Source organism: Geotrypetes seraphini, chromosome 3, assembly GCF_902459505.1.
Source record: "Geotrypetes seraphini chromosome 3, aGeoSer1.1, whole genome shotgun sequence".
In the NCBI taxonomy this organism is placed as follows: Eukaryota; Metazoa; Chordata; class Amphibia; order Gymnophiona; family Dermophiidae; genus Geotrypetes; species Geotrypetes seraphini.
The window spans coordinates 233,254,231-233,279,849 of record NC_047086.1 but is presented as its reverse complement, the minus strand read 5'-3'; the positions used below and the strand labels follow the sequence as shown (position 1 = coordinate 233,279,849).

The following is a 25,619-nucleotide window of genomic DNA, read 5'->3' as shown; positions in this document are numbered from 1 at the left end:
CGTGTTCAGTCATCTGATTGCAAGTTGCCCTCTTTGCCTGGTTCCTTCGATCTTCCCAAACATGATGTCCTTCTCCAGTGATCTCTCTCTGACCAAAATAAAACAGTCGTAACGTCATCATTTGGGCTTTGAGAGACTTAGCTGGTTTGATCTCTTCCAGAATTGATTTGTTATTCTTCTAGTGGTCCATGGCACGCCTCAAATCCTTCTGCAGCACCAAAACTCAAATGAATCAATCTTCTTTCTGTCTTGTTTCTGTACTGTCCAGCTTTCGCATCCGTAACTGACCACTGAGAAAATGAGTGTGTGGATAAGTCTGATCTTCATTTGTACTGTTACCTCCTTGCCTTTGAATGCTTTGTCGAGGGTCTTCATTGAAGAGTGACCGAATTCTATTCTGCGGAGTATTTCCTCCCTGTTAGTTGCTTCCTTGTTTACAAAAGAACCCAGGAGATTGACAAAATGATCAGCAGGATCCAGCATCTTCTATATTCTGGTTTTGACACGTACACGTGGAATTGTGATGTTACAGCTTCCATTCATAAATGGCAAATCTGAACATATTAGTGTAACCAAAAGTGTGAGGGAATGAACATAAGAATTGCCGCTGCTGGGTCAGACCAGCGGTCCATCGCGCCCAGCAGTCCGCTCACGCGGCGGCCCCCAGGTCAAAGACCTGTGCCCTAACCGAGACCAACCCTACCTGCGTTCGTTCTGGTTCAGCAAGAACTTGTCCAACCTTGTCTTGAATCCCTGGAGGGTGTTTTCCCCTATAACAGCCTCTGGAAGAGCATTCCAGCTCTCCACCACTCTCTTGGTGAAAAAGAACTTCCTTACGTTTGTACGGAATCTATCCCCTTTTAACTTTAGAGAGTGCCCTCTCGTCCTCTCTACCTTGGAGAGGGTGAACAATCTGTCTTTATCTACTGAGTCTAATCCCTTCATTATCTTGAATGTTTCGATCATGTCCCCTCTCAATCTCCTCTTTTAAGGGAGAATAGGCCCAGCTTCTCTAATCTCTCATTGTACGGCAGCTCCTCCAACCCCTTAACCATTTTAGTTGCTCTTCTCTGGACCCTTTCGAGTAGTGCCATGTCCTTCTTCATGTACGGCGACCAGTGCTGGACGCAGTATTCCAGGTGAGGGCATACCATGGCCCGATACAGCGGCATGATTACCTTCTCCGATCTATTCATGATTCCCTTCTTAATCATTCCTAGTATTCTGTTCGCCCTTTTCACCTCCGCCACACATTGTGGCAGACGGCTTCATCGACTTGTCAATCAGTACTCCCAAGTCCCTTTCCTGGGGGGTCTCCCCAAGTACCGCCCCGGACATCCTGTATTCGTGCATGGGATTTTTGATACCAACATGCATTACTTTACACTTATCCACGTTGAACCTCATTTGCCATGTTGTCGCCCATTTCTCGAACATGGTTATGTCGTGTTGCAGATCTTCACAGTCCCCCTGCATCTTCACTACTCTGAATAACTTCGCATCGTTCGCAAATTTAATCACCTCACTCATCGTACCTATTTCCAGATCATTTATGAATATGTTGAAGAGCACGGGTCCAAGCACCGAGCCCTGCGGTACTCCACTGGTGCGTTCTTCCAGTCCGTAGTATTGTCCATTTACTCCCACTCTCTGTTTCCTATCCGTTAGCCAGTTTCTAATCCACATGAGTAGTTCACCCTATATTCCATGGCTCTCAATTTTCCGAAGAAGTCGTTCATGCGGAACCTTGTCGAAGGAAGGAATGTTGGATTTAGCTCACACCCTTTTCGGATGTAGTTTAAGTCATGTTTATCCAGTTAGAGTAGGGTTTTTTTTTACAATCTACTGTAAATTTGCACCTGAGGCAAGGTTAAGTGACATGCCCAAGATCATAAGGAACTGAAGTGGGATTTAAACTGGGTTTCCCTAGTGCTCAGCCTGCTGCTCTATTAGGATATTCCTCAATAATTTTAACTTGGTTTTATTTTGTAGGAAGGTATAAACTACATGGGATTAAGGAGAATGACTCCCTTAATCCCTCACATAAAGCCTCGGCCAGAAGAAGCCTTTGAGTACTACAAATCTCAATATGGACATTTTTCCCTATACCCATGTTTTCCTTTTGTAGATTGGGAAATACATGTGAAGGTTTTAGTCTCACCCAAGCCACACACCCTTTGAAATCTCTGCATGGTGTGGCTCTCCACATATATATAGTAGTTGTTGTTGTTGTTAGGTGCCATCGGACTTGTGCTTGAGTCCTAGCGACTTGATGAATTGCAGATCCAAAAAGAAATCAGTTTTGTGCTAGTCCGGAAAGGTCCTCCAGCGTCATCCCCATGGTTGTTTTCAACGTGTCCAGCCATCTGATTGCAGGTCACCCTCTTCGCCTGGTTCCTTCGATCTTCCCAAACATGATGGCCTTCTCCAGTGATCTCTCTCTCGTCTGACGGTGTGTGATCAAAATAAGACAGTTGTAACTTCATAATTTGGGCTTCGAGTGACATAGCCAGTTTGATCTCTTCCAGAATCGATTTGTTAGTTCTTTCTGGCGGTCCATCGGCATGCCTAAAATCCTTCTCCAGCACCAAAGCTGGTATTTTTACATGTATGTGATGAACACATGCAAATACCATTGTTTACATATGGCCATGCTTGTAAAATTATGGCCTTTATGTGTTTTAATGTACATATAATGAACCATTTTGCATGCTTTGGCATCTCATAACCTCATTGGTACAGGTTTCACTTTCAGATGTATTGAAAGCTGGTAAGCACATGCTAACTGCTAGTAATAGACGATGCAAGCATTGTCACATGCTCTTCAGAACATTGGCCTTCAAGGCATGAGAAATTCCTAACTACAGAATGCAGAAAGGCTCACAAATGCATGCACTCCAGGAAGCAGTACTGTGCACCGAGTTTTAATTGCAGTGTACATTGAAACTGTGAGGGTCATGGCAGTCCATGCAGCTCCACTGAATTCAGAGCAGTCAAGCATGGTGCCAGGGCATGCAGCAGAGCACTTACAAATGCCACAGATCTGCAGCACTTTTGAAACATTGCCTTTGTGCCTTTTTAATTAGGGGCCTCGCAGGTCTTCACAACATGCTTCTGCCACTCGAAGTATGTATCTGAGCTGGCTTTTTATTAGGTTTGAATTATAACTTCTGGTATAGCAGCATGACAGCTTGTTATCTCCCAAGGTGAAAGTTGCTTCAGATGAATATAACTCAATCAGATGTTACAACTTTGTTACCAGTATCCATTAAACATGAGACCTGATGGTTACACTGCAAGAATCAACGTTTTCAACCCTTAGAATCCCAGAGGTATCAAGTTCCTTCCATTAGTTTTAAGGCATTTTTCCAACTGAACGAGCTTGACCTCATCCACAAAGGGCTACAGAAAAAAAGAAAGAAGAAGAAAGGCAGACATATCTGCTCACTAGGGATCACAGCAGTGCACTGTCATAGACACTTATTCTGATTTGTAGCACTTCTGTAATAGGCCTTGCCTACAACTGGTTCCGTCTCTGTGGAGGGTATTATTAAGCCCTCTCATTATTTGCCTGGTTTGACCGCTTCCGCTCTGAAGACATCAAGAAAGCATTTCCCTTCTGCCTTTTGAGTCTGACACTGTGGTGAATGTAAAGAAACCAGACGAGTTGGGGGAAAAATAAAACAGTCGAACTGTCATGTCCTAGAAAATAGGTGTTTGCATTTTATAGTAACAAGAAGATAACTCAATTGTTGCTTATCAATTTTATGGAGTTGTGTAGGAGGCAAGGGTGGGATGCCTAGAGGTGGTAGGGACAAAAAACAGTGACATACTCAAATATAAACCGAGATTTTGGGACCAAATAAATGGCCCAAAAATGAGGGTCTCTGTTTATATTCGAGTCTCCTTCCACTGATAGTGCTTTTTTTCTTCCCCTCCTCATTCAATGATCAGTGCTGTTATTCCCCCACCCCTTTTCGATGTCTGGCACTGCTATCCCCCGACACTTCCCTGATGACCGAAATTGCTAGCCTCCACTAACTACAATCCTCTGCCCCAGACCAATATTGCACTTACAGTTCTAGTGCTCAGGAAGCCAACGTTAACACTCCATGCTGGGCTGGAAAGGGACCTTGAGTGTCTGCACAGGCCTAAGGCCTGCTGGTTCCCACCCTGTCTGAGAATCTCAAGGGAATCTAGCAAGCCTTGAGCATGCGCAGATGCTCAAAGCCCCATATCAGCTTTACACAACGCATTGGCATCCACTTCCTGAACACCAGAACAGTAAGTGTGATGTCAGTCTTGGCAGGGGGGGAGCGGATAGTGGATGATAGAAGTGCCTAAGCCAGTGTTTTCCAGTGCTGCCAGTGGCCTCCTCTGTACTGTTCTTTTGCTGCAGTCCATCTCCCCTCTGAAGCAACTTTCTGCTTCCGCTTGATCAGTCTGCAGCAAAGGAACCGTGCAGAGGAGGCTGCAGGCAGCGCAAGAGGATCAATGCCCTTGTCGGTGACCTCCTTTTAGTTTTCATGGTGAAGGGGACTTCAGATCCGGGTGGGGAGAGAATTTGGTGGAACCGGAGTGGGGTGGAGGGGGAGAAAGAAGGGAGAGATGTTGAATGGAGGGGCAGAGAGTAGAGAAACGGGGGAGCACATGCTGGAGGGGAGAAGGACATGGTGGGGCACATGGATGGAGGGAACTGGAAGAGGATGTACATGGAGGGGAAGGGAATGAGATGGTGGCACATGGATGGAGGGAAGTGGGAAAAAAGAGGAGCAGGAAGAGATGGTGCACATGGATGGGAAACTGGAGAGAAAAGAAAAGAGGGAAGAGATGGTGCACATGGATGGAGGAGAGGGGAAGAGCTGGAAAGATAGATTTGAATTGGAGGCAGAAAAATGGAATAAAATCAAATATGAAAATCAGTTCCAAATATGGATGTAGTGAAAAAGTGAAGGAGAGGAAAGACAAAGCTAGACAAGTTCCTGCTGAACTAGAACGTACGCAGGTAATGCTAGTCTCAGTTAGGGCACTGGTGTTTGACCTAAAGGCTGCCGCTGTGAGCGGATTGCTGGGCACAATGGACCACTGGTCTGACCAAGCAGCGGCCTTGGAATAGCGTTAAGAGCACAGATAGAATCAAGATGTTCAGAAAAATAAAATTGCCAGATAACAAAGGTAGGGAAAATGATTTTTATTTTCAATTTAGTGATTGAAATATGTTAATTTTGGAAAATTTACATCTGCTGTTTTTATATTTTTGACTGTTCAGGAAGAAATGCATTTCTATTTCTCTTGTGGTGTACGGTGTGCAGAGTCTGGCATATTAGGGGTTTCATTTGTATACAATAGTACTTTTAGTTTGTGGGTTTATATTTGAAGCAGGGGTTTTTTTTTTCTGATTTTTTGCATGTGTGGTTGAGGCTGGTGGGACAGAAATCGAGAAGCTTTGGTTAGTGTTGTGGCCCCAAATAAGAAGATATTTGTAGCTCTCCTTCAATCTCTTTTGGACTCGAAACAGCCCCAGCAGACAAATATGAGTGATTATGGCATGATTCCTGACCATAACCATATTTCTAATATCCGTTTATATTTGATTCAACCTTTTTTTCCTCCTTTTTGGGGGAAAAATGTTATCTCGGTTTATATTTGGATCGGTTTATATTTCAAGTATGTATGCTAATTCAAAAGATTGTGGCCATAAACACAGAGGATGGAATCAATGCAAAATCTTAAATATAATTATTTCCCATTTCAGAAAGACAAGGAGGTTGTAACCTGCATAGAACAGGGACAGAAGGGCGTAACTCACAGTGGCCAGGCCTTGGGGGCCTGGTCTCTCCCAGACTGAGGTGCTTTCTGTCACATGGGTTGGTGGAGGTCTGCAGGCCCCATCAGCAGAAGCCCTATTATGTTCAAAGCTATGGGAGGCCTGACAGTTAGCAGTGTTTTTCTGGGCTGCTGACACGCTGGCCTGGATGTTTGCTTTTTGTGAAACTGAGCATGTCATGGGGAGGCTCACCCGCTGTGCATGCTGGGCTTTTGTGCATGCATGAAACACGAGCCTCCCTTCTACATGTTAAAAACAGAGCAAGTGCAGGGGGGAGTAGCTGGTGCATTAACAGCCCAGGAAAAAAAATGCCATTAACTGCAAGACTTCAGATGGAGGATGGCTTCTGCTGATGGGGAATGGGGATTGGGGATTGGGGATTGCCCCCCCCCCCACCCCCCGCACTAGCTTAGGTTTGTGGAGTCATGGGAGGAAGAGCAGAGTGGCATGAAGTAGGGCAAAATTTGGTGTCCCCCACTTTGGGCCCTGGAATCCCCAAAAATTTGAGGCCTGGCTACAAACCTACTGCACAGAGTGTGCAGGTACATCTTAGTACTTTCCTGGGCAGGCTAGATGGACCACAGAGGTCTTTATTTGCAGTTATTTACTACATTATTATGTTGCTATATAAATGCAACATTGTTCAAATTTTCATTAAAGAAACACTTTGGGAATGAAAGTCACTTCAAGAGATCATTGGAAGTTGTTTATTTGTTTGCTTTTTTATTATTGACCTATGCTTGTTTCTTGAACATAAGAACATAAGAACATAAGCAATGCCTCTGCTGGGTCAGACCTGAGGTCCATCATGCCCAGCAGTCCGCTCACGCGGCGGCCCAACAGGTCCAGGACCTGTGCAGTAATCCTCTATTTATACCCCTCTATCCCCTTTTCCAGCAGGAAATTGTCCAATCCTTTCTTAAACCCCTGTACTGTACTCTGCCCTATTACTCCCTCTGGAAGCGCATTCCAGGTGTCCACCACTCGTTGGGTAAAGAAGAACTTCCTAGCATTCGTTTTAAATCTGTCCCCTTTCAACTTTTCCAAGTGTCCTCTTGTTCTTTTATTTTTCGAAAGTTTGAAGAATCTGTCCTTCTCTACTCTCTCTATGCCCTTCATGATCTTATAAGTCTCTATCATATCCCCTCTAAGTCTCCTCTTCTCCAGGGAAAAGAGACCCAGTTTCTCCAATCTCTCAGCGTATGAGAGGTTTTCCATCCCTTTTATCAAGCGTGTCGCTCTCCTCTGAACCCTCTCGAGTAACGCCATATCCTTCCTAAGGTACGGAGACCAATATTGGACGCAGTATTCCAGATGCGGGCGCACCATCGCCCGATACAATGGCAGGATAACTTCTTTTGTCCTTGTTGTAATACCCTTCTTGATATGCCTAGCATTCTATTTGCTTTCTTAGCGGCTGTTGCGCACTGTGCCGTCGGCTTCATTGTCATGTCCACCATTACCCCCAAGTCCCTTTCTTGGTTGCTCTCATTCAATAATATCCCTCCCATCGTATAGTTGTACCTCGGGTTTCTGTTTCCAACATGCAATACTTTACATTTCTCAACGTTGAACTTCATCTGCCATCTCGCCGCCCATTCCCCCAATTTGTTCAAGTCCCTTTGCAATTCTTCGCATTCCTCTTTAGTCCCAGCTCCACTAAATAGTTTTGTATCGTCCGCAAATTTTATTATCTCACACTTCGTGCCTGTTTCTAGATCATTTATGAATATATTAAATAGCAGCGGCCCGAGCACTGAGCCCTGCGGAACACCACTCGTGACCCCCATCCAGTCCGAGTAGTGGCCCTTCACCCCTACCCTCTGTTTCCTACCCGCCAACCAGTTTCTGATCCATCTATGTACGTCTCCGTCCACTCCATGGTTCTTCAGTTTCCGGAGTAGACGTTCGTGAGGCACCTTGTCAAAGGCTTTTTGGAATCAAGGTATATGATGTCCTATGGGGTCTCCTCTGTCCATCCGTTTGTTAATTCCTTCGAAGAAGTGCAATAAGTTCGTTAGGCACGATCTCCCCCTGCAGAAACCATGTTGGGTTGTTTTTCAAAAGTTCGTTTCTTTCCAGATGTTCATCGATGTGTTCTTTAATCAGTGCTTCCGTCAGTTTCCCCCGGAACCGAAGTCAAACTCACTGGTCTGTAGTTTCCCGGGTCACCTCTTGATCCCTTTTTAAAGATGGGCGTGACATTGGCTATCTTCCAATCCTCCGGGATCATGCCTGTTTTCAAGGATAGGTTGCAAATTTGCTGCAGTAGTTCCGCTATCTCCTCCTTTAATTCCTTCAGAACCCTGGGATGGATTCCGTCCGGACCCGGGGATTTGTCAGTTTTAAGTTTTTCTATCTGCCTGTGTACATCATCAAGGCTCACTTCCATGGATGTTAATTTTTCTGCTTGATTTCCATTGAATATTTTTTCAGGTTCCGGTATGTTGGTTGTGTCTTCGTTTGTAAATACAGACGAGAAGAACATGTTGAGTCTTTCTGCGACTTCTTTCTCCTCCTTCACCGCTCCCTTCCATGTCTCCTTCGTCCAGCGGTCCTACCTCCTCCCTAGCTGGCTGTTTCCCTTTAACATATCTGAAGAACGGTTTGAAATTTCGTGCCTCCCTGGCTAGCCTCTCTTCATACTCTCTTTTGGCTTTTCGAACCAACACGGTGACATTCTTTTTGATACTTCCTGTGCTCCTTCTGGTTCCCTTCAGTTTTGTCCTTTTTCCATTCCCTGAATGAATTTTTCTATTGCCTATCGCTTCCTTCACTATTTTAGTCATCCATACTGGGTCTTTTTGTTCGACCTTTTTGCACCCCTTTCTGAATCTGGGGATGTGCAGATTTTGTGCCTCGCTCACTGTGTCTTTGAAAAAAGGACCAGGCAATGTTCTACTGTTTGCCATTTTTTGGAAGTGTTCCTAAGTTTCTTCCTTACCCATTTCCCTCATTGCTTCATAGTTTCCTTTCCTGAAGTTGAAAGATGTCGCTATGGTTCTCTTTCCGTTCGGTATGCCTACTTCAAACCTTGAACTTGATCATATTAATGATCACTGTTTCCCAACGGTCCCACTACTTCCACTTCCTTTGCAGGTCCCCTTAGTCCATTTAGGATTAAATCCAGAGTGGCATTTCCTCTCGTCGGTTTCTCTAACAAGCTGCTCCATGAAGCAATCTTGTATAGCCTCCAGGAATTCTGTCTCCCTAGCGCATCTTGAGCTTCCAAGACTCCAGTCTATTCCCAGGATAGTTGAAGTCTCCCATAACAACTGTGTAAACCACTTTTGCATTCTCGCTTCATCTCGGCATCCATTTCTTTATCGCTATCTCCAGTTTTGCCCGAGTGGACGATAGTATAGGCCCATCTTATTCATGCCCTTTCCTACCCGGTAGTTTAACCCATAGCGTTCCAGTTTGTTTGATCATCTCCGCTGTGTCCATTCTTGTCGATTGTATGCTTTCTTTACGTATAGGGCTATTCCTCCTCCTTTCTGACCTGACCTATCCCGGCGATAGAGCTTGTACCCCGGTAGTGCTGTATCCCATTTGTTTTCCTCATTCCACCACGTTTCAGAGATTCCAATGATGTCTATGTCCTCTGCATTGGCCATGGCTTCTAGCTCCCCCATTTTTGTTTCTAAACTCCTTGCATTAGTATATATGCAGTTTAGATCCTGGCATTTTGTCGTCTTCATTTCTTGTCCCTGTGCTTCAGTCTTTGGTGTCTTCTCTTTTGCTACAATGCTTTCTAACCTCCTCTTCTGGGTTAGTTGACTCCTGTAATTTGTCTCTTGTTTCTTCCCTGCCTTTTTTCCCCTTAGTATCTTCACGGGATACCTTTTTCCGAATCATCGACGCTAGGTCGACTGTCGGCTTTCCCCTTTCTCTTAGTTTAAAGCCTGTTCTATTCCTCTCTTGACGTTGTTTGCTAGAAGTCTTGTTCCCGCCACGCTCAGGTGCAGTCCATCTCTCCTGTAGAGCTTGCTCTTGCCCCAGAACGTTGTCCAGTTCCTCACGAAGTGGAACCCTTCTTCCTCACACCATCTCCTCATCCATGCATTTATTGATTGTAGTTCTTCTGCCTTTTCACATCTGCCCTCGGTACCGGTAGGATCTCTGATAATGCTATCTTCTGGGTCCTCATCTTCAGTTTCCTTCCTAGAATCTTGAACTGTTCTATCAGCGTGCCTCTTCTGTAGTCTCTCCTGCTGACATCATTCGTCCCGATGTGGATCATTACTGCGGTCTCTTCCGTCTCCGCTCATTCCAGGACCTTCCCAATTTTGTCCACGATGTCCTTGGTTCTCGCTCCTGGGAGGGCAGGTCACCAGTCGATCCTCTCTTCCTCCTGCTATGTGGCTGTCCACATGCCTCAATATCGAGTCTCCCACCAGGATCGCTGACTTTCCCTTCTTCAATTTTCTTATCGGTCTCAGGTCAATGTCCTCGGTGTGCTTAGCTCTCTCTTCTTCTGGGCATCGACTAGCCAATTCTTCCCCCTCGTGTGGTATTCTTCTGTGGGTGTCTTCTTTGAGGTCATCTGCTTCTTGCTCCCCCTTCCAAGTTGGTGTTGCATCATCTCTCATCTGGAGTTCGTTCTCTTCCACCCTCCTCCTGTATGCTTCCTCAATGAATTCCTCGAGTTCCCTGACTTCCTTCTCGATGTGTTTCTCACTCCTGAAGTCTTCAAATGCCCTGGTAGGGTCCTCCGTGGTGTAAAGTCCTTCTAGCTCCTGTATCTTGTCCTCAAGTCGCTTGACTTCTTTCTTCAAGCTTTTCAGCTCCTGACACCGACTGCATACGTATGACTGTCTCCCCGAGGGGAGGTAGTCATACATATGACAGTCCGCGCAGAACACTGGAAAGCTCATCTTCTGGTTACCTTCTGCTTCCATCGGGGTTACTACTTTAAAAAAAAAACAGATAAGTTTACGTGTTCCTTCGGTGCCTGCTTCCTTCTGCACCTGCTTCTTGCTTTACTGCCTTCTGCCTTTGTATGGACTGCCTACGCTCTACCTTTCCTTACTTTTGTTTGTGTGATTGTTCTTTCTGTGCCTGGTGCCTTTGCACAACCTTGCCTAACTTTTGCTTGTGTGTGGTTGTTCCTTCTGTATCTGCTTCTTGCCTTGCTGCTTTCTTGTGTGTGTTGTCTTTTCTCTTCCTTACCTTACTGCTGCTTGTGTGTTCGTCTCTTCTGCGCTGCTTGCCACTAACTCACCTTTCAGTCCTTCCCTGTGCTCTTGGGTGTAGTGACTTGGCCCTTCTTGAGGCCCTTCGCAAAGGCGCTCTCGCTAAGGCGAGCGCCTTTGCCGCTCGCCTTCGCCGCGCGCCTAACGGCTGTGCGCCGTTGGCTCCGCCCCCTTTTATGGGGGGTTCGGGTGCTGACTCCTCTGACGCGGTGGGGGTGGGCGGAGCTAACTCTCGCCCAGCCCCTAGCCTCCTGCTCTCCTCTGTCTCCCTCCTCTGCTCGTTTTTGCTTCTAAAACTGCTTTTCTCCCTTGCTGCTTCTACTCCTCTTGCCTGATGCTGTGCACCACGTTCGTCGTTGGCTCCGCCCCCTTTTATGGGGGGTTCGGGTGCTGACTCCTCTGACGCGGTGGGGGTGGGCGGAGCTAACTCTCGCCCAGCCCCTAGCCTCCTGCTCTCCTCTGTCTCCCTCCTCTGCTCGTTTTTGCTTCTAAAACTGCTTTTCTCCCTTGCTGCTTCTACTCCTCTTGCCTGATGCTGTGCACCACGTTCGTCGTTGGCTCCGCCCCCTTTTATGGGGGTTCGGGTGCTGACTCCTCTGACGCGGTGGGGGTGGGCGGAGCTAACTCTCGCCCAGCCCCTAGCCTCCTGCTCTCCTCTGTCTCCCTCCTCTGCTCGTTTTTGCTTCTAAAACTGCTTTTCTCCCTTGCTGCTTCTACTCCTATTTATTTTTTTTTTTCCAACTTAAAGGGTGCCCATCTCATTTTATGTCACTTTAACAGCTCTGCACTCTGACATCTGCTAATCTTCTCACCAGCTTCTCCATTAAGCATGAACAGAGCTAATGTGAAGAAAGCAACTGGCCTTTGGTTGATCTTTGTTCTATCATGATCTCTCTGTACTGCCTCAAAATAAATTATTATGCTTTATTACTTTACCCAATTGTTCAGAAATGTCAAGTGCCCTTTTATTTAAAAAAAAAAATAATCAGTAGCCCATCACAGGCATACTGAGGCTCTGTAATATCTCTTCTGGATGTTTTTATGCATCTGCACATATGTCCTTTTCTACCAAAAAACACAGACTGCATACCTGTTCCAGAAGTATTATGTCCTATAAGGTCAGGCTCTTATTTCAGTGGAACATGTTACCTGAATGCAAACAATTCATAATGGTGCTTATTACGTACGAGTGCATCCTCCTTCTTCAAAGCGGAAATACCCATGAGCACAGCGGTCACATTTCTTCCCCATCACTCCAGGCTGACACAGGCACTGGCCGCTCTCATCACAGTCAAATGACTTCGAGCCAAAGGAGTTACAGTTGCAAGGAACGCAGCCTCTGGATGACTGGAGGCCAAAGGTTTCAGGCTGTCAAGAGGAACCAATGAAAATATTAGGAGCAGAGCAGGCAAATAGCAGTAGAAATAATAGAGAGAGAGAGAGAAAAAAAAAAAAAACTAGTGGCAGGTCCAGTTCCTGGTATCTCATATCCCCTTCCCTGCCAGTTCTATCTAACCAATTATTAATCCCAAAGATACTGCCTATTCCTTTTTGCAAAAAAAAAAAAAAAAGGGGGAACTAGCATTGCTCCTGGGAACTGGTTATTCATTAGTTCATGCTCTCACTTCTCTACGCTGCCTGCGATTCCTAGTGGGATCCAACGTTTGCTGTCTATGCTTTGAGGTTCTTCCAAAAGCTCCCAAATTTTAATTACTAAGCATTTGTTTCTGCTGAGCTGGAGGAAAGCAGTTGCAAATCTATGCAAATATAACGACTTTATTTTGCTTTTTTTTTTAAATACACAGCCTGAAATATTTTAGACAGAAGCATTATAGTAGGTGTCCTGCGGCTGCCAGGGAGCCATGCGAAAAGAAACACACAGCACTGCCTTAGCTGCGTAAGCACTAAGCTGTTTAGCTACACGGGGCTCCTTTTACGAAGCCACGTTAGCAGTTTAACGCACGTAATAGCGCGCGCCAAACTGCCGGCCACGCTAGACGCTAACGCCAGCATTGAGCGCGTGCTAAAAAAGCTGCGTGCGCTAAAACCGCTAACGCGGCTTCGTAAAAGGAGCCCATAATGTAACTTTGAAATAAGAAATGGATGCAGATCCTGGGGATCTGCATTTATTGGAAAGAGTGTAGGAAAGGACAGCAGTTTCCACATGGTTTCATGTTATTTTAAACTTAAAATGAAAGGAAATTCTGCTTTTGCTCTGTGTCTTCAATAGTGCACACTACTGCAAAATACGTATCATGCATCCTTGCTCAGATGATATAACTACTGCAAAATATTACGTATTAGTGCTCAGATACTGCACACTATTGTCCCATAGTATTGAAACCCAGCACATACTATTGAGCAATAATGCAGGTTATTTGAGCAACAGGAGAGAGGCGCACTGTTACAGGCTGAAGGCCTACTGTTTCCAACAATGGCCAATCCAGGTCACGAGTGCTCGACAAGATCTCCAGAACAATAAGGCACTCAATTGAGCATTAAGGTAAACTATTGAGCAATGAAGTATATTAACTCTGCAACAAAAAGTAGCAAACCTAAATAAAACAAACACATAACAATCCTTAAAACACAGGAAATTAAAGAAATGAATATTTTTTGACTTGCAAATACTGGCAGAGCTGGGGGGGGGGAATTTGAGGGTCACTGCAGGTATGGAAGAGATGCACAAAACATAGCACGCATTCATTCATACAGGACAGGGGGGGGGTCCAACCTTGGTCCTCGAGGGCCACAACCCAGTCAGGTTTTCAGAATTTCCCCAATGAGTGTGCATGAGATCTATTGGCAGGGAGTGTGTGGTGCAGTGATTAAAGCTACAGCCTCAGCACCCTGTAGGTTCAAACCTACACTGTTTCTTGTGACCCTGGGTAAGTCACTTAGGGCTAGATTCACTAACCTTCCCGATTCACTCCGCTCCGTGTCCGATCCGAGACAGGCCGACTGATTCACAACAGGTCTGTATTCAAATGGGGGCGATTGGAGGAACGTCCCCAGCAACCACATGGATCGCTTGAAAGCGATCCTGACGCATGCACAGACCATCTTCTTTGCCTGTAGATGGACTGTGCATGCGTTTGATGTCCGTGTTTGCTTTTTAATTTTTTTTTTTACTTTCGCTGGCAATATCAAATAGCTCTTTAAAACATTGTGCTGGATGATAAAGCTCTTCTGAGGGATATTTTTTTTTTTACTTTTTTACTCACCAGACCATGGTTTTAGCCTGCGGGTTTAAAGCGGGTTAAAATCACAGGCTCGTGCTGCAGGGAAGGGCAGCAGAGCAGGAGAGTTGGGCCGGCAAAAAAAAATCAATCAGCAAAATCACTCGAAAAAAAATCAGCATAAGCGCAAATGACAGCATTTTCGAGAGGCTTTTTTTTAGCGGGGCGGCAAGCAGGAGAGACAGGCCAGAGAGTGGGGCGACAAGCAGGAGAGTCGGAGCTGTAAAGCAGGAGAGTCGGGCCAGCAAAAAAATCAGTTAGCAAAATCACTCGAGAAAATCAGCATAAACACAAATGACAGCATTTTCAAGAGGCTTTTTTCAGCAGGGCGGCAAGCAGAAGAGCTGGACTAGAGAGTGGGGCGACAAGCAGGAGAGTCGGAGCAGAGAGCGGGGGGCGGGGTAAGGGGCAAGATCAGGAGAGTCAGTAAAGAGCAGGGTTTTTGCACAAGCGACCGGTCCTCAGCAGTCGCTTGTTTTTGGATCGGCCAGCCCAGTCGGTGTGCCTGAAAATGTTTAGTGAATCGCTGCCTTCTTACATTTGCATGCAATATCCCTCATTTGCATGCACGGATCGGAATCGGATCGGGAGGAAGGTTAGTGAATCAGGTCAGGGTCGCAAAGGGATCGCTAAGTGGTCGGGACTTGATCGGTGGGCTTAGTGAATCTAGCCCTATATCCCTCCATTGCCCTAGGTGCATTAGATAGACTGTGAGCCCACTGGGACAGATAGGGAAAAATGCTTGAGTACCTGAATAAATTCATGTAAACTGTTCCAATCTCTCCTGGGAGAACAGTATATGAAAATTGAATAAATAAATACAATGGAGGCAGTACATGCAAATAGATCTCATGCATATTTATTGGGGGACATTCTGTAAACCCAACTGGATTGTGGCCCTCAAGGACCAAGTTTGCCTACTCCCATTTTACAGCAGAAATCCTAGGAAGAACAGGTTTATTTGCTGTGAAATTTAAACAATTTTCCACCTGATTGACTTCCAAGAAAATTTGCCATTTTTGCTGAGGTCTATTGAACAATATAACTGCAAGACAATGTCCCCATCCCTAATTCATCTGGATATTGCACAAAAGTGTATGGTGTGCCAACTCCAAATTATGACATCTCACGTCATATGGGATCAAACAAAAGATCCAAGATTCTGAAAATCAAAATCTATTTCCTCGGCTCAAATTAGTTGGGCTTTCAGCTCTAAAAGCCCAACTTCTCTGACACCCCTCCAGAGACTGGCGAACTAATGACTAATAACCCCTTACTATAATACATTTGATCAATCCCACAAAATACAAAATCAAAATTTGATCTATGCATACACAAACATGCAAAACACCAAAGAGTCATAGTTCTTTTAGATTGTCCACGGACTCTGATGGACTCTAGAAACAATGAGAGGGTTCACAAGCCTAAGGTGACTGCAGCCATGCATGAGTACTGAAAAGTAATAATGAGCTGTCATTTGCGATAACATGCCTTTAAGAAAAGTATATCTTTAATAAATGGTGCCCAAGTTAGGTGCACAATTGGGTACACAGTTATAGAATAAGGCAGCTTATAATGCCCTTGTATTCTCTATGGTACAGCCGTACCTCGAATACTATGTGCAGTTCTGGTCACTGTATGTCAAGAAAGATATAGCCGAATTAGAAAAGGTACAGAGATAGGTGACAAAAATTATAAAAAGAATGCATCAAACAAATTTAATAAAATATGGGAAATCTTATAGTTACGCGCCTGTTAAACCATGAGGATTTGTTTGAATACAGTGTACAACCATACTGTTTTTTGTTTTATCTATGATAGCATTAATGATTAATTGTTATTCATAATGTTTTGTTCTGTTTTTCTTCCTTACTTTTATGTGACATGTCATTTTACATACGTGTATGATTACTTTAAATGCCAATAAAAATTATTAAATAAAAAAAAAAGGACTGGGACGACTTCCCTATGAGGAAAGGCTAAAGTAACTAGGGATCTTTAGCTTAGAGAAGAGATGGCTCAGGGGTGATATGATAGAGGTCTATAAAATAATGAGTGGAGTGGAAAGGGTAGATGTGAATCACTTGTTAGCCTTTTCCAAAAATACTAGGACTAGGGGGCATGCGATGAAGCTACTAAGTAGTAGATTTAAAACAAATCAGATAAAAATATTTATTTACACAACATGTAATTAAACTCTAGAATTCATTGCCTGGAGAATGTGGTGAAATCAGTTAGTTTGCCAGGGTTTAAAAAAGGCTTGGACAATTTCCTAAAAGAGAAGTCCATAGGCCATTATTGAGATGGCTTGGGGATATGCACTGCTTATTCCTATGATAAGCAACATAAAATCTGTTTTACTACTTGGGATCTAGCTAGGAACTTAGGACCTTATATAATATTAGGTGTCAAACTTTATGGTTTGTGTGCAAAGTTGGGCACCCAATTTATAGACCTGTAATATGATATGGTTGATTTTTGCTGGATTTAGTGATTATAAAATATTTCATGGACTAAAGTGTGTTTCTGAGAGACTCAAGCTGGCCATCTGTCTAAGCACTTATTCAGTAGGTAACAAAAGGATGGCTGGGTATTGCCATAGTTTCTATTCAGATCTTTTATTGCAAGATAAAAGTGTTAACTACCCCAGTCTGCATGAACCATACTTACCCCTCCGTTTACAAAACTACGCAAGAGGTCTTTAGCATTGGCCGGTGCGCTCAATGCTCTGCACTGCTCCGATGGTCATAGAATTCCTACGAGTGTTCGAGCAATGTAGAGTATTCAGCATGCTGGCTGGTGCTAAAAACCTCTTGTCGGTTTTGTAAAAGGGAGGTGGAGGGTTAGTAATCAGAGGCTGGGACCTAAAACTTCAAGATAACGATTTTCTTTAACCTTATAAATGCATAGGAAAGACTAAACCATTCAAGAATGAAAGGATAACCATTCACCTGAAACTTTCCTGACAAAAACCCTATCAAAATCCAATCAAGGCTGCCCAGCCAGAAAGCAAACCAGATCTAATCTAATCTAATCCTTAGGTTTGTATACCGCATCATCTCCATTCGGCCAGAAACAGAAAAAGGTTGAATTGAAATCCTGCACTGTGATTGGCCACTATGCCTAAATTTTGAATGGCTAACACTCTTGAGTTCCTGTCTTGGTGATTGGACCGGACATCAAGCCCCTAAAGTCCATAAAAAGGGGATTTGCTTATGCTCTTTCTCTTTGGATCATTCCTGGACATTCAACACCCCTTGCTGTAATCTTTCCTCTACAGTCAAGATGCCATGTGCTCTCATCTGCAAATGAAGAACTTTTCTTCCAGCAAGGCCCATATCAGAGTGAGTTACTTAAATTAATCATTCTGCTTCTATAACAAAATCTTATCTTGTGGCACATTTCCCTTGTGGAAAGATCCCTAAATTGTAACTGAACTTTCTGCATTGCCTGCCTAATTACATTACATTACATTACATTACGGATTTCTATTCCGCCTATACCTTGCAGTTCAAGGCGGATTACAAAAAGATTTGACTGGACATTTTCCAGTGAAGATACAATTTTTTTTTTTTTTTTTTTTGACAGAGGAGAGATAGCTGGATAGATTCCTAAGGGGATTTAGGGGTTGGATAGTAAAATGACAGTGCCGAACTGTGTGATATGGACAAAGAGAATATTGTTAGAGTAGGTAAGATTACCATCTAATTTTTGGGGTCTGTTTGCTTGGAAGGTGTTTAGGTGGGTTATTTGGGGACGTAATATCTTGAGGTAGGTGAAGAATGGTTAAGATATTTGGATGAATTTTTTGAAAAGCAGGGTTTTGATTTCTTTTCGGAATGTTTTGAAGTCGTCCGATGTTGTCAGCAGATTGGAGATGGTATGGTTGAGTTTTGCTGCTTGTGTAGCCAGAAGGTTGTCAAACAATTTCTTGCGTAGTGTGCCTTTGAGTGGGGGAAAGGTAAAAGGGTTTGGGGTTCTTCTGTGTCTTGAGGTGGAGATCTGGTTTAAGCGGTTGTTTAGGTAGGAAGGGGAAGAGCCATGTAACGCTTTGAATAATAGGCAGTAGAATTTGAATTGAATTCGTGCTTGTATGGGTAACCAGTGGGAGTCTAAGAAGGCAGTAGTTATGTGATCATATTTTCTGAGTGAGTAGATCAGTCTGAGGGCGGTGTTTTGTATGGTCTGGAGTCTTTTTATCATAGTGGCTGGACAAGGAAGATAGAGGGAGTTACAGTAGTCCAGCAGACCTAAGACTAGGGATTGGACAATTAGTCTGAATTGTGCTGGGTTGAAGAATTTTCCGATTTTACGTAGATTTCTCATGGTTAGAAAAGCTTTCTGGGTCGTCTTGTTGATTTGGGACTGCATTGTGCAGCATCTGTCTATTATAACTCCTAGGAGTTTTAGTTCGGGTTGTATTGGGTATTTGGTGTTTTTGATTAATCTTATAAATAAATTTGTTCTGTGAAAATAAAATTCTAGTTCCTCTCAAATGCTATAAGTTTTGACAGAAGATAGATAGATTTATCCTTCAAGTGTTATATTTTTTATTGGTGGAGAATTCTTTTAACAGAACAAGGTCAGTTGGATGTTAATTGAAGTTGACAGCCAATTATTGGCTTAAATTGGAGTGGAGCCAATTGTGTTAATTGGAGTGGAGGTGGTTTGAACAGCTGCCTCAGCACCCTGAGGTTGTGAGTTTGATTCAAATAAAGACAGGCTGTGGAAAACACAATGTTCTTGACTTTTCTTTTATTTCTTCTAAATATCTTCAAATAGTATAGAAACTTATCCACATAGACCATAAAAAGGCTAATGGACCTTACAGGGGCCATGTTTCGACTGACAAGCCTTCTTCAAGGGTCCTAAGGTGTTAAATTGAGAGACACTTGTAAAAATAAGTGTGTTAAAGGGTATTCTAATGGACGGTGTGCACTAAAGTGAAAGTGAAATATGGTCATGCAAGAAAGGGAAAATGATCTCCTAAAAAGATGTGCTGTGAAACTTTGGAGATGCCAACAAAATAGAGGCGAGACTACCTGTGCATCAGAATGTGATAACTGGCATGATGTATTGGTGAAATGATCCAACCCTTTACCAACTGGCAATTGTGCATGCAAGTGGCAGTCACTATTCTAGAAGCTTGTGCAAAATTTCTGTGATGTGTAACTTCTAGGAGTCATGGCCATGGGATGGGCATAGGTGGGTCAGGGGTGTGCCTATGAGTTACACGAGCAATTTATGGAATACCTGGGGTTATGCACCTAGAGAATGACATGGGGACAAATTTGTCCTCGTTCCCGCAGGAACTCAATTTCCTCATCCAATCCCCGTGAGTTTTGTCCCTGTCCCTGCCCCATTCCTGTAAACTCTGCCTTAATTGCACAAGCCTCAAGCACTTATGATTTTAAAGTGTTTGTGGCTTGTGCAGATGAGGACAGAGCTTGCAGGAATGCATATCATACAGATATTTCAAGTAGGTATGGTGGGAGCATGGTAGAGCATACTTGGGGTCAGGTTTGAGTGGACAAAACTCTACACCTGTATTCTCCGGCCCTCTCACCTGCAGCGCCAACAAAATGTTGTTGAGCAGGCAGTTCAGCTCCTGGAACAGTGTCCAACAGCCCCAGCAGAGACGGAGTGGCCGAGTAAAGAGCACCAGACACTCGTTCAGTGCTGCACTGCCGTTTGTCACCTCTTCGAGCTGCTGCCAATAGACGGGGTCCAGGTCCGGCAGCTCCGATGCCTCCGGAAGTTCAGTCCAGTCGTTGCTCGTGCACAGTACCAGAAGCAATGGAAGCAGCGTGACCAGCAGCAGCAGCACCATTGGGGGGGGGGGGGGGAAGCGCTGCTACTGCCGCTGGCAACTAGGGCTTATTTTTTGAGGTAGGGCTTATATTAAGACCTACCCCAAATATCTCAGGGTTCATAAAAGCAAAGGGCTCTGTTTGCAGTGTTCACTAGACCATTTGTATGGATCTCTCTTATTGGGTAGGGTTGGGCTTTTGGCTGGTTTCTTTTCCTGCTCAGGGTTTTTGCTAGGGTATCATTCTGTATGTTGGACTACTGTACCTTAGTACATCGCCTTGGGTTTGTGTGGCAGATGACCATTATTTCTGTATCCATGGCATTCTTGTAGTAGCGGGGACTATGGGACAGTAGATTTGATGTTGGGTGGGGACAGGTGGGATAAGGAAGGGGGTGGGAATTGGAGGCTGTTGATATATCTTTGATAGCTTTGTATTTTTATTTTTTTTCTTCCTGTTCAATAAAAATTTTTTTTACTGTAAAGACCTACCCTGAAAATCTTTCTAGGACTTATTTTCTTGAACCAAAAAAATGTCAGGTTGAAATTCAGCCTTGAGGACGAGTCTGACTAGGAACTGTAATGCAATGGATCTTTCTCTATACCTACTTAATTTGATTTAAAAACAGTTCCAGATGCATTCATCAAACTTTTTCTGAAGTTGTTAGCTTATAATACAGCCATCAAAGCTCTCCAAACAGGGCTTTGATTACTGTACACATGCACACACAGAGCACTGCAGTCCATGCAGAGCACACCAGGCCAGCGATTACCAGAGAGCTCGGCTTGTAAGCGCCCCTGGGGCACCCGCTTGTACTAGTGAAGCTCCATCTTCGAGGAGGGACCTGAATACGCTGTGTAGTCCTCGAGGCCCCTTTCCGCTCATATGCTTGCCTGCTGAGGTCACAACGCTTCCCAAAGAATCCTGGCTTACACATGCATCTCCCCGTCATGTCACAGTGGAGTGAAATGGAACCAGTGGGACTGCAGTCACAGGGCACACACACCTGCTTCTCTGAGTCCCACCAGCAGTTGGGCTTCAGAAACCAGAAAGGAATGTTATTCAGAAACAACAACTTAAGCTGGTGATGCAAAAGATGATTCAATATGATTGGTTACAATTCAGCAGGGTACTTTTTGTCTTGCCTTGGATCACCAAAGCCAAGTGGACAGGCCCCATTATTTAACTATGACCAGGGTAAGATTAAAGCACAGGCAAACTAGGTGCCCTCTCATATATGCAATACAAGGAGGGGAGGAGGGGAACGGGGGTCCAGAGCCTCTGATGTCTGCAGAAGTCCATTTTCTGTTCCTCGCTCTCCCACATGTGTGGTTTTCCAGTTGGCAGGAGGAGTCATCGAGCAGTGCTTTTCACCTGCTGCTCCTTCCTCAACTGGTTTCCTTTGCAGTCAGACTCACAGAGGGTCCAACTTGTGAGAGCTTTAAAATGTTTTTATATTACGATTGAAGGCTCAATTATCCTGATTGTCTGTGAACCACCGTAGGATTAATCCTGCCCTGCCTGTGGTACTGCCTGTCATTGTTATAGGCTGTGGTCTCCTATCTGCCCGTGAGGAACGTGGTTTCAGTGAGTTCATCAGCTAGAGCCCAGCAAGCAAGTAGGACTGTGGCCATGGAGAGTACCATATTTTCACACATATAACGCGCGCGTTATACACGATTTTACAAACCGAGTATAACCATGCGTGTTATATTCGTGAGTGCGTTATCCCCCCTTTTTTTTACATAGTTCCCACCCCCGACGTCCGATTCACCCCGCAGGACCGCTCGCACCCCACCCCGAAGGACCGCTCGCGCTCGCACACGCACCCCCACCCCGAAGGACGGCTCGCACCCCCACAACCTCCCCACCCCCCCATCATGTAGAAGCTGCCTACCGTCGTCCTGCTGCTTCCTCTGCCGGCGGTCCTGCCCCTTCTCTTAGCCCTGCGTATACGCTGCTTCTCTTCCGGCGGTCCTGCCCTTTCTCTGACGTCAGTGTGCAGTATATAAAAATTTCTTTACATAAATTACAGTTTCCCGCGCGCTATACCCGTGTGCGCGTTTTACACGGATGCACGGTATATGAGTGAAAATACGGTATTCTGTTGGAGGAAGTTTCCCTTTCAGCTCTTAATTTGCAAAGGGACTGGAGGGTACTAAGTGTCCGAATCTGACAGATTCAACATTAAAACAAATCAAACATTTGCAATAGAATGGATTGGTATGATCTTCCGTGTTGTGTAACTCATTAATACAGAACAATTCCTTTCATATAATACTAAGATCAGGGGACTGATTCTCTGTGAATCAAATATATCAGATTGAAAACAAATTGGAGAAAGTATTTTTTCACTGAACGCATGATCAAGCTATGGAATTGTCTTTTGTCTGTGCTAAAGGTATCTAACATATCTGGGTTAAGAGGCTTGGACTAGTTGCTGAAGGAAAAGTCCACAAACAATAGGGTAGAGGGGCATAATCAAAAGAAACGTTTTGGGCCTAAGTCGCTAGTCGCCCAAAGTTGGCAGTGTCAAAAGTCCATTCCCGAAAAATACATCCAAAATATTTTGTTTTTTCGAAAGTCATCTAATTATACATCCAGCAGTTTGATTGTCCAGACTGCTAAGTCGTCTATCTTTATACCCCATTCTCGACCAAAAAATTGTCCAAGTCAAAAACGCCTAGAACAAGACCTTTTGAATGTGGGAGGGGTCAGCAAAGTGATGGACTGGACACCCAGACCTGGGAACACAGTAGTGGGGCAACTTACAGAGCACTGCTGTGAACTTCACAAAAAGGGTGCCACATAAACATCTCACCAGAACTCCCTTATAGGTCATGGTGAGCCCCCCAAAACCACTAATACCCACCTGTCTACCACTCCAATAGTCATTATGGCTGCAGGTGATACCTAAAAGGCAGTACAAAAGGGTTTTGGAGGGGTGCACATATTTCACCATGAATGCAGTGGTTAGAGTGGCTTATGTGCCTGGGTCCTCCTCTCTATGTTTCACTAGCCCACCCCCCAGACCACTTAAGCCACCTCTGTGCAGCTCTACTTGGCTTTCTTATGCCAGCTGCTGATGTTCTGGAGGCAGATGTGTTTGTTTTTATTCCAATTTTTATGGCAGTGGGGGGGGGGGGTCAGTGATCACTGGGGGAGTGTGTGGGGGTCTGTACTTTGTGTCTACAATGGTTATCTGCTCACTCTGGAGACCTTCTGGGCACTTAGACCTGGTTTTACATGGCCTAAGTCACAACGCACAATTTCCGTCTAGGCAGTCTTGTTACATTTTCGGTTATACTTGTAGTATGACTAAGTCTAGTCCGGCCCACATCCCACCCAGATCCCACTCTCACCACTCTTCCTAAAACACCCCTTTTAGCTCTGGGCGTACAGCAGCACTGAAAGGGCCTAAGTCATTTTGAGATACATTTAAAACCCAGTTCGATTATCGGCACTTGGACGACCTGTGCCAATTTAGGCGGGTTTTTAGATGTATTTCCATTATGATTATGAGCCCCTTGATGTTGGGCTCATTGGACCTCTGGATTGACTTAGCATGACACATCTTATGGTTTTGTGTTCTTATAATTGCTTGTGAGAAACCTGGCACTTCATTGATTCAATGCCTGAATTACATCATCTCATCAAGCTTATAGTTTATGCTAAACTGAAGGGAGCCACAGCTAGAAGGTAAAAGGAGAAATGTAGTTTCCTGATTGCTGAGCTTTTCGAGAGTAGCAAAGAATACTTGAAATGCAAATTAACTCAGTAGAAGAGTTTCTGGATCCCTTTTTGTTTTCCCTTTAATGGAAGTGGTTGGCTGCATAGAGAAGAGAAATGCTTCCAAATCTGGTTTCTACGATCAAGAAAATCACCAGCAATTTTACAGGTAAGCTCTAGTTACTTACCTTGCACTCATCACACTGCCGGCCCACAACATTTCTCTTGCATTCACATTGTCCAGACTGAGGGTTGCAGGTTTCTGACAAGGAGCCATTCACATTGCACAGACATGCTGAAGAAACAAACAAAAATATGTTGGTACACCACTGATATATAGTAAGTAAGGATCTCACAAACAACTTAATACAGAGATCCAAAGCTTCTCTCATTAGGAGGGAAGCACACTCAATTGAAGGCTATCTCAGTCAAGCTCTCTCTGAGTCCTTTCTTACTCAGAACTTCAGTACCAGTACACTGATTCTAACTACGGTACTTCTTTCCTGAGAAAAAAAGACTCAGAGAAGGAAAAGTAAATGATCTCACTAGAAGGAAGACATTTGAGCCTGTCTTTCTACTTCCAGTGGCTGATTGGCTCACTTAACTCTTGAGAACCAATCAACCTTGAGGGGGTTGGAATTAAATAGCTGTGTTGAGAAGATCTTTCAAAGGGCACAGAACCTGAGGTAGGAAAACTTAGCACAAGAAAGAGTTTCTCCCTCTGTCAGCTAGTTTGGCTTCTACTCTAGTGTTTCTCAACTCGGTCCTGGAGTATCCCCTTGCCATTCAGGTTTTCAGGATATCCACAATGAATAAGCATGAAATAAATCTGCATATAATGGAAGCAGTGTAAGCAAATCAAGTTTATGCATATTCATTGTGGATATCCTGAAAACCTGACTGCAAGAGGGTGTTCCAGAACTGAGTTGAGAAACACTGTTCTACTCTATCTATATCTGTCTCTGTCTCTGCCTGATTCTCTTTGCATCTGCTGCCTTTACACTTCTGTCTGTGTCTCTGTCTTCTTGTGTCTCTCCCTCCATCTCTGTACTCCATGTGTGTATATGTGGGAGTGTGTGGCACAGTGGTTAGAGCTATGGCCTCAGCACCCTGAGGTTGTGGGTTCAAACCCTGTGCTGCTCGTGACCCTGGGTAAGTCACTTAATCCAACATTCCAAACACCCCTGGTATATATTGACTTGTTCCCTACTCAAAAGAAATTAAATTTATGTTAAGACTTCTATTCAGCTCACAGGATATCATAAGAAAAGGAGGAAAGAGCTTCATGATTCCTTCCTGCCGTTGCTCATTAGCTTTCAAGCAGGCTATACTTGTGAGCTACCTCATTGGCTCAAAAACCTCCTCCTCCTACTCATTTTTTCCATTAATTTTATAATTTTTAATAATAATATTTTTAAATTAATTAAACTCAATCAATCCAAACTTACACAAGCTATTATCGAGAGTCACTTAATCCCCCATTGCTCATTAGTTAGAGTGTGAGCCCACCGGGACAGATAGGGAAAAATGCTTGAGTACCTTAATGTAAACCACATTAGGCTATAAGTGGTATATAAATACTAAAAATAAATAAATATCTCATTTTCCTCTGTCTGGCTATTTCTCATCTCCATCTAGGTCTGTGTCTGCTTTTTCCTCTTTCCATCTCTTTATTTCTTCATTCCCATGACACTCTTTCTGTATCCCCTGTGTACTTCAATTTCCATCCATTTTGTGAGTGTGTGTGTGTGTGTGCGTCCTTCCTTGTATATGTGATTGTATGTCTTTCTCCTGTGGAGACAATGGCACACAAATAATC

The 25,619-nt window shown here is 44.2% G+C and overlaps 1 protein-coding gene across 1 annotated transcript in view; it reads right to left on the bottom strand.

Moving 5' to 3' along the window:
- LOC117357257 (laminin subunit alpha-2-like) overlaps window positions 1-25,619 on the bottom strand; it is a 466,835-nt gene that overhangs the window by 439,227 nt on the left and 1,989 nt on the right. Inside the window, exons 2-4 of the mRNA XM_033937630.1 lie at window positions 23,989-24,095; window positions 20,844-21,107; window positions 12,210-12,390 (exon numbers count right to left, since the gene is read on the bottom strand). Coding sequence (XP_033793521.1) covers window positions 12,210-12,390; window positions 20,844-21,107; window positions 23,989-24,095 — 552 coding nt within the window. The remainder of the gene's footprint in view (window positions 1-12,209; window positions 12,391-20,843; window positions 21,108-23,988; window positions 24,096-25,619) is intronic.